Here is a 9,273-nt window from a genome sequence, read left to right as displayed (position 1 = left end):
TGCAATGCTCCCTGCAATGCTCCATGCAGTGCTCCATGCAGTGCTCTGTGCAGCACTCCATGCAGTGCTCCATGCAACGCTCCCTGCAATGCTCCATGCAGTGCTCCCTGCAGTGCTCCCTGCAATGCTCCATGCAGTGCTCAGTGGGGCCGGAGCTGTGGGGTGCTGTGGGGACGGCCAGCAGGCAAGCAGAGCCAAGGCAAGGTGCAGCCGGGAGCTCGGAGCGGAGCTCAGTGCCCTCAGCTGCAAGAAGTAGCAGGTTCAGTGGCAGCAGCCCGGGAGATGCTGCAGTGTGAGCGAGTGAGGCCGGGGCTGCTGGCAGCAGTGGGGCTCTGCCAGCGCAGGGCTGTGACGAGCTGCTAGCCATGGGGGTCGCAGGGAGGGCGGTGGGTGGGATGCTCTGTAGTGCTTTTGCCCACGAGGGTTCACCCCGTGCTGCTGCTGTTTCTTCTAGTTCTTGAGAGAGGACCTGAACTACCACGACCCCACCGTCAAGCACAGCACCTTCCACGGCGAAGACAAGCTCATCAGCGTGGAAGATCTTTGGAAGGCCTGGAAGACCTCTGAAGGTAAAAAAAAAAAACCCACAAAACCAACCAACCCCCCCAAACCAAACCCAGCTGCCCCCCCGAGCAAACAGCACGAGCAGCCGTGCAGAATGGAGCGAGTGGCAGCGGTCTGAGTGTCCCGTGGCGGCGTGTCAGCGCGTCCCAGATGAGCACTGATTTCTGTTTCGCTGCCTTTTGTAAGTCACTTTTCCAGCTTCCTTTTTTGGGCACTCCTGGACTTTGTGGCTTTCAGTACTTTTGCCAGCTGTCAGTGCAGGCACCTGAGTACAGTGGCGGAAGTGGGAATGGTTTCATTTCTCTGTCCCCAGAAACGTGTGTTAAAACAGGACCACGTGCTGCCCCGTGCCAGCTCCTCCTCGAGACCCCCAGGTTCAGGCCGTGTCCTATGGGGCAGCAGCGCCCTGCAGGTGGAGCGGAGCTGTGTGGCAGCTTGTCTACCCTTAGAATTTCCCTTAGAAGTTTGCTGAACCCCAGGGGCACCCTCATCTGGAGGTGAGGTCCTGGGTGCGCTGGGCTCAGCAGCTTGCCCAGGGATGGGGAAGTTCAGTCCCTGGTGGAAACTCCCTGACACTGCTGAAGCGGTGAAGAAACTTCCGGGTTTGCTGCCGCTTCGTGGCACGTTTTCACTTTCCCCCCAGTCAGGATGTTGCAGTTTCTGTGCTGAGAAATATTAAAACCCACCCTGCCGCCCTGCCCCGTCTTTCTGCTTTAGAAACTTGTCTTCTCCAGCTCTGGGCTCCGTCGCAGGAGGATCTTTAACCTGACACCCGCAGCAGTCAGAGCTTACGGCCCGGCAGTGAAGCTGCTGGGGAAGGTGTGGGCGCAGGAGGGTGGGAGTTGTGCAAGACACCGGGGCAGGTGCAGCCGTGGGAGTGTCACCATCATCCCACAGCGACCAACCGTGAGCTGCAGGCCGCGTGTGAGCACTGCCACGGGCGCTGCGCTGGGGGACGTCCCCGCGGGAGCAACGTCTGCTGCGTGGCTGCTCACAGCCAGCCTGGCCCTGAGCGCCTTTCACCGCCAGCCAGTTCTTTACCCAAGAGGGTGGTGAGGTGCTGGAACAGGCTGCCCAGAGAGGCTGTGGATGCCCCGTCCCTGGAGGTGCTCAAGGCCAGGTTGGATGGGGCCCTGTGCAGCCTGCTCTACTATTAGATGTGGAAGTTGTAGCCCTGAGTGCAGCAGGGGCTTGGAGCTTGATGATCCTTGAGGTCCCTCCCAGCCCACGCCATTCTAGGATTCATTCAGAAGCTTTATTCTGGGTGAGCACACGAGTCCTCAGGGATGGAGGAGCCGCCCCGTGACGCTCCCCGGGTCCGGTCGCTGCTTTTGCTTTTGCTCTCTTCCTGTTGGTGACACGTGCGGCAGGAAGTGGCACATCTCTGTGCAGCTTCTGCGGCATCACTTCTCCTTGGAGGGAATGTGGTCAGCACTCAGCATTTTCCTTCCTGTTGTTCCGTTTCACCAGCTGATCACATAAATGTCTGCTTCCAGCGTTGCTGGCCTCATCTGGAGCCCGGTTTGGGCATCTGTAAACCTGAGCTGTCAAACCAGCTCGGGGGTTGCTCCTGGTGGAGCTGTGCCAGCGCTGGAGGTGCACCCAGGGCACACGTGTGCATCCTGTTGCTCCTTCTGCCTGCCCTCCTGTCCACGTGTGCTTTTACAACACCCCGGGTGCCATGGATAAATCTCTCCATGCGTGTGGCTCTCGGAAGCAGATCGTCTGGGGGAGGGGTGCGGAGCAGGGGGAGCATCCATCCCATCCCATAGAGGAGAGGGGCAGGTTGGGGAGCGGGGTGTGTGGGGTGGGAGCAGGTCAGGGAGCGTGGTGTCCAGGCTCAGAGCAGGATCTGTACCCAGATCAGCAGCCGTTGTCATAACTTGAGATTGTCAGGAAACGCTTCTGGGATCTCTGCTAACTCGTCCCAGGCCTCGTGTGGCTCCAGCAGGGAGCAGAGGTTCAGGTGTTCTGCCCTGGGTCCATCAGAGCTGCTGCAGGTCCTGTGTGCGCAGCAGCGCCTCGGACCATGGGGTATTGCTCCTGCTGGGCGCTGGCACAGCCGCTGCTGCCCGGCCAGCTGCCATCCCAGCACCTTGCCAGTTTGTGGCTCGTCCTGTCCTGGCCCCCGTCCTGTCCTGTCTGTCCTGCGTTGGTTCTGCCAGAGGCATTGAGCTCGCTGCAGTGAGCTGGGAGATGTTTCTCATGTCCGTGGGGCAGCTCTTTGTTGACGTTTAAGATGTGACCGTGCAGCCCTGAACTCAGCATTGGCCCAGCCCCGCAGCCTGCAGCAAACGGGCCCTGTCTGTGCGGGGCTGTGGGGCGGACAGACGGGAGGACATGGACGGAGGCAGATGGGTGCTGGGGTTTTGGGGCAGCTCCTCGTGTTGTTGGAGGCTGATAAATGCCCGAGAACACACCCTGTGCTAAAGCAGATCCTCCTGCTGCATTGCAAACACCCCTGCACCCACGTTCCCCGCAGCCAGCGGAGCGTTCCCTGTGCCGGGCCCCGGGCTGCTCCTTTATCAGATGGCCTCGTTGTTCTGTGAGCTGTGAGCACGGCGCTGAGCTGCCACCTGCAAGGCTTCTGCTGGGGCTGCTGGGAGGACAAGGACTCCACCCGCTGTCCTTGTGCCAGCTGGAGGCCTTGTGCCAGCCTGCCGGCCTCCCCAGGGGGCTGCTGCTGTGTGACAGCCCCCGGGCTGGACCCCCCCACGCCCAGGCTCGCTGCCTTTCCCAGGGACGCCGCTGTTCCGACTCCGTGGGTGTTTTCCCTTTGCTGAGGGCACTGGGGAGAGGTGTATCTAGGGGGGTTACCGGTCATGGCGTTGTTGCTGGCTGGATGGTGTCAGCAGTAGAAGTGCTAAGCTGCCCGTGTGCTTCCTGCCCGCAGTGTACAACTGGACGGTTGACGAGGTGGTGCAGTGGCTCATTACCTACGTGGAGCTGCCGCAGTACGAGGAGACCTTCAGAAAGCTGCAGCTGAGCGGACACGCCATGCCCAGGTCAGTGCTCACCCCCTGCAGCAGAGCCGAGGCGGCGACGCGCGCGACCCCGTCCCCGTGCGCGGAGCCACGGGTAATTCCTGATCCGCCTCAGCTTGGCTCCGGGTGCGGGGTTGCGCTGCAGCCCTCGCTGCAGGGCTGGGGTAGGCGTGAGCGGGGCTGTGGCGGCTGTGCAAGCAGGTGCTGTGGCTGCAAGTGCTGCCGTGCTGGCTTGCACAGCAGGCATCCTCCTCCTCTGTGCTCAGAGCCAGAGCCCCGAGCTGGAGCAGAGCGGGTCCAGGCCGTGCCCTGCCTCTGCCCACGCTTCTTTTGGAACTCATCGCACTCGCGCTCTTCTCTCCTTGCTCATCGTCCTCGGCACGGGGATGGTCTCTGCTGGCTGCGTTCCACGTGAGAAATGTGCTCTGCCGTCCATGAAGCCAGACGTCAATGGCTGGCGGCGTGGATTTGATTTAACGTATGCGTGTGTGATTAGCAGGGCGCTAACAAGCTGGGTTTTCCTAGGAAGCAGTGTGAGCAGTCGGGGGATGGATGAGAACGTCAGGTTCATGGAAAGCCTTCGCTTTTCTCCTCCGGCACTGAAGCCAGGGACGCTGCTTTTTAACACTTGGATGCAGATTTCTGGATCAGAAACAACACTGCTGGAGGGCTTGCTTTTGTCCTGGCAGCTCTCTGGTCCCGCTCGTGACGTTTCTCTGCCTCTAGTTCCCACGTTATTCATTTTTGGTCAGCTGTGAATTGGGCTGGGTGTGACCGTGCCTCCTCCTTGCATTTCGCAGGCTGGCAGTGAACAACGCGACCATGATGGGGACGGTTCTGAAGATGACGGACCGAAGCCACAGGCAGAAGCTGCAGCTGAAGGCTCTCGACACCGTGCTCTTCGGGCCTCCCCTCCGTAAGTAGCGCCGCAGCGCTCATTAAGCACGAGGAGCTGCATCTGCTCAGCATCAGACAGCAGAGATCCATCTTTGTGACCCAGAGTTTATGCTGAGGGTAATGCGGTGTGGCAGAGCCCGCAGCAGGTCGGCTCGGGGCCTGTCCCGGAGCTCTGTCGCTGTGAGCACTGCAGCCTCGCGCTGCAGCTGGCAGGCGTGGGCCGCGCTGCCTGCGGGGACCCCGTGCCCACAGCACAGCCCTGGCCGTGGGTTTGCACTGCGCCGTGAGCAGGGCTGCAGGGAGGGGAGCACTGGGACGGCCCTGCTCCGAAGGAGGGCCGGTTCTGGAGCCGGTTGTAGGCGTCTCTTGATGATCTAGAGGCCCTCTGATGTTTATCAGTGCAGCTCGGGCTGCTCCTTTGCATGCCTTGTGTCTGGCTCACGGCTGCCGTCTCCTTATTACGAGGGCTCCTTGCGTCTCTCCTGCTCATGCACGTTTTCCTCGTTAACGTTTGGTGCTTTGGTGGGGTAAGCTGAAGCCCGGCTGTGTCAGGAGCCTGCTCGGCACGGCACCGTGCAGCGTGCTGGGTCTGTGAGCACTGCCTGCACACGTCAGCCCCCTCACCCTGCGCTCCTGCCCCCTGGGGAACCCCCCCCCCCCAGGTTTGATGTGAACACAGAGGGCTTCTCCCTCAGCACGGTGCAAACGCAACAGCCTGGGTGCAGTCCCCAGGTGGAGAACTGTGGGTTTGACTGCTGACAGCTGCAGGAGTGTGCCACGGAAAGCAGCGCTCCGTGCTTCCTCTGCCCTCGGTGTGGTGCTGTTCCGGGGTCTCTTGTTGCTGTTGAACCCCCGGGGGGGAATGTGCCTTGGTCTGCACCTGTGCCAGCCACCTCTGGGGCAAGCTGGGGCTATTGGTTACAGCCACCCCGGTTCCTGCTGGAGCCCCGCAGCGCCGAGGAGGAATTTGGTTGGCAGCCTCACAGGCTCTGTAACGGCAGAGTAAATTGCTTTTAATGGCTTCGGATTAATGGTTATTCTCCGTGTTTGAGGCACTCCAGGAGCTGCCGGGCAGCCATCCTGGCACGTACCACGAGCTCCAGTCGTGCACTCAGCAGCACGGAGCTGCGCGGTGCTGGTCTGCAGTGCATGGCTGCACCACCTGCATCAGCCCTTCGTGGCTTTCCCCAAGGTTCCTAGAAGGCAATTTTTGGGACGTGGTTGCTAACAATGCGTTGACCTCCAGTTTATTACAGTGGGAGCTCGGCTGTCCAGCTGTAGTTCCCTATGGGACGGGCTGCAGGACAGCAGTGCTCAGCACTGCGTGGGAAGTGCCCGTGACCTTGCCGGCTGCAGAAGCAGCTTTTGCTCGGTGCCAGATGTAGCGGTCTCAGATGCATTGCTCTCATCTTTGGGTCGGTGAAGGGGAGAGCGAAGCTCCTGGCCACGCAGTGAGGCTCACAAGTGTGGGACTGAAGGGTTTTCTGCTCACAAAGGTGCTCTGGTACCCGTGCTGCAGAGCAGGCAGGAAGGTCAAACTGGTCTGGGTGGGCGCAACGCGGCTGCGTCCTCCGGCTCCTTATATGGGGATCATAGCCCATACCAGTCCCAGACAGTTTCTCACTCTGTCCCTTGAAGCTGGGAAATTTCCTTGTCCTTGAGGCTGAGAAGCTTCTGCTGCGATGTCCCCTGCTGCCCTGCTGCTCGGCAGGCTCCCGCCGTCCCATCAGATGTTCCCATGGCGGACCCAGGCGGATGGTTTCCCCTTCAGAGAGCGGTGCTCGCCTGCAGCCTTACAGCCCTGAGGTTAATCCAGCTGCAGAGGAGGATGGGGAAGCTGTGCCATCCCAGAGCTGAGCCATCCCAGAGCTGAGCCATCCCAGAGCTGTTCTATCCCAGAGCTGTGCCATCCCAGAGCTGAGCCATCCCAGAGCTGAGCCATCCCAGAGCTGAGCCATCCCAGAGCTGTTCTATCCCAGAGCTGTGCCATCCCAGAGCTGACCCATCCCAGAGCTATGCCCATCCCAGAGCTGTTCTATCCCAGAGCTGTGCCATCCCAAGGCTGAGCCATCCCAGAGCTATGCCCATCCCAGAGCTGTTCTATCCCAGAGCTATGCCCATCCCAGAGCTGTTCCATTCCAGAGCTATGCCCATCCCAGGGCTGTGCCCTGAGCATCTCCTCTTCCTATGCCTGAAACTGCATCTGGCCTTGTTAGCGTGACTGTGTTGCAGGGCTGTGTTGTAGAGCAGTGTTGCAGGGCTGAGATGCAGGGCTGTGTTGCAGAGGTGTGTTGCAGGGCTGTGCCACAGTGCCGTGCTGCATCGCTGTGCTGCAAGCCCGGCCTGCTGTCCTGCTGCCACCTGCACCCCTGCTGTGGCCTCTGGCTGAGCTGCGGCAGCATATCTGCTGCGGCCTCACCTCCAGCACCAGCTGCAGGTCAACTCCTCCTGGTCCTGCAGCCCCTCATGGCCCTACAGCTCCTTGTGGCCCTACAGCTCCTTGTGGCCCCACAGCCCCTCCGGGGTCAGGTGTGGGGTGAGGGAAAGGCTGTGCCCCAGAGGGCGGTGGGCACAGCCCCAAGCTGCCAGAGCTCAGGAAGCGCTGGGACATCGCTCTGATGTAGGGTGGGGGTCTGGGGTGCTGTGTGGGGCCGGGGGTTGGGCTTAACTGGGAGTTGGCCTCTTCTCCCATGCAGAGGAGAAGGTGGGGCGTCTCCTTCCTGGGATACCTGAACCCACCTGGACCCTCTGTGTGCAGCTGCTGTAGGGAGCTGCTCCGGGGTTGGGCTGGGGGGCTCTGGAGTTCCCAGCGCTGTGGGGCTGGGGTTCCCGGTTCTGTGAAGCTGCAGGTGGTGTTCTCAGACCCCGCAGAGCCCCTCCAGGGTTCCACTCCGACACAGTTCAAGTTTTTTTTGACACCGTGCTCTTTAATCACAGTCCTGCTGGCAATGTGGGCAGCGTGAGTGGGCGGGTGGGTTTGGGGCGGTTTGGCAGCAGGCGCTGCAGGGGGATGGACCCAAACCCACCCACTCCAACGATGGCGAACGAGCTCCGTGCTCTGTGCTGCTCGTTTTGGAGCGAGTTGCTAGCAGGGAGAGCTCCTTTTGTGGGAAAGTAATTGCAGCTGGGGACAAATGCTGCATGTCGTCAGTTTCGGTACAAAACGTAACAGCTGTTTGCTGTCCTTTCTCCCTCCTCTTTGTCTTTCCCCGCCTGGGACACGCTGTGCTGCAGCCTGTGTGCACGAGGCCGAGCGTGGCACACCTGCGTGCCGTCACGGAGCAGGAGGGCGTGCGAGCGGAGCAGAGCGAGCGAGCTTCGTGTTGTCTGGGTTGTATTCACCGCTCCTTGAGTGACGTGGAGGAAGGGAGGCTCGGGGTGACGGCCCCGCACCGCTGGCCCCGGGGAGCATGCGGCTGCCGAAGGGCTCCCCGTTCCCTTGTGCATTGCACGGCTCTGTTTGCTCCGTGCAGCTCCAGCTGCTGCCCCACACTGCTGGCTGCCTGGGCACAGCGCCCGGTGCCGGGTGTTGCTCAGCTTCGTCCCAGCAGCCATCCGCTGCTCTTGACAGCACTGAGGGTTTGATCCTTCCCGTGAAGCCGCGCTCCTGCGAAGCTGCAGGAAGCAGCGAGGCTGCGGTTGCACCAGCCCGGGGGTTCCTGCCTGCCCGCCCATCCCGCCTGCTGGTGGCAGGACCTGGCTGCTGGGAGCTGCTGGGGGCGGAGGGCACCTCCCAGTGCGGAACGGGGGGACTCCAAGTGACGTTCGTGCGGCCGCTCGCTGGGAGCTGCTCCTTGGGAAGAGGATGTTGTGATGATCCGTCCGGAACGGGAAGCGTGGCCGAGGCGGATCTTGGTTGTTTTGTGAGTGTTGAACTTGCACGTGAGCGTTTTCAGAGAGAGGCGCAGCCGCCCCGTGGTGCACCGTGCTCGGTGCTGTGCGAGGGCTGCGCTGGGCCACGGCCTCGTGCTGCTGCTGCTGCGGGCAGGGGGAGCTGCAGGGCGCTGCTGTGCCCCCCGTCCAGAGTAGAGCAGAGCGGCACGGCTGGGACAGGGGTGTGATTTCCCTTCCCCCTTACATCCATGGCCCCGCAGAGCTGGATGCACTGTGTGCATGCTGCTGGCGTGCAGCCCCACGCAGACCGGGCGGCACCGCGGGCAGCAGGGAGCGGGCAGGGACAGGGCAGAGCGCTGGCACTGGCAGGTGGCACTGGTTGCTTTTCAGCAATACATTAACTATCCAGTCCCGGAGGTAAATGTCACTCTTATTGAAAACAAACAAAACCACTTCTTGGTCCTAAAGGAGAGGATTATGCACATCTTCCTAAGCCGTGTCAGCGTTGCTAAGCGGTGGTTTTTATTGAACCAGTTTCTGCTGAACCTCTGTTAATGTGTTGCTGACGGATGAGAAGTGATGTTTCCTTATCTCCTAGTGTGGCAAGCTGAGTTGGGAACGCGGTGTATCGCAATCAAAGGCGCCCTGAGGTGCTGGAACTGCTTTCTGGTGGTAATGCAACCCAGCAGGAGAGATGCCAGCAAGGGACAGCTCACAGGAGAACTCAACCGGGTACCTGCGTGTTCCAGAGGCTGCAGGAGCTGGCAGACGGGCTGCCATGTGCAAAGCTGCAGCACCGAGGAGTCCTGCCACTTTCCCGTGTTTCTCCATTGCTGTCGCAGCTGCACCTTGCACCGCATGCATGGAAGGGATGGCTGCACAGCCTCACATGTCAGCTGGGAGCAGGCAGGGATGGGAGCAGGACCAGGAGCAGGCAGGGATGGGAGCAGGGATGGGAGCAGGACCAGGAGCAGGCAGGGATGGGAGCAGGACC

General features: G+C 61.2%; 1 protein-coding gene across 9 annotated transcripts in view; it reads left to right on the top strand.

Moving 5' to 3' along the window:
• Positions 1-9,273, top strand: part of STIM1 (stromal interaction molecule 1) — a 55,386-nt gene that overhangs the window by 22,664 nt on the left and 23,449 nt on the right. For all 9 annotated transcript variants that reach the window (XM_021384068.1, XM_021384067.1, XM_021384063.1 and 6 more), the window contains exons 3-5: positions 455-569; positions 3,458-3,569; positions 4,349-4,464. In XM_021384068.1, coding sequence (XP_021239743.1) covers positions 455-569; positions 3,458-3,569; positions 4,349-4,464 — 343 coding nt within the window. The remainder of the gene's footprint in view (positions 1-454; positions 570-3,457; positions 3,570-4,348; positions 4,465-9,273) is intronic.

This window comes from Numida meleagris, chromosome 1 (assembly GCF_002078875.1).
Source record: "Numida meleagris isolate 19003 breed g44 Domestic line chromosome 1, NumMel1.0, whole genome shotgun sequence".
Classification (NCBI taxonomy): domain Eukaryota; kingdom Metazoa; phylum Chordata; class Aves; order Galliformes; family Numididae; genus Numida; species Numida meleagris.
The sequence above is the reverse complement of the archived record's forward strand: the minus strand, read 5'-3'. Positions and strand labels throughout refer to the sequence as shown.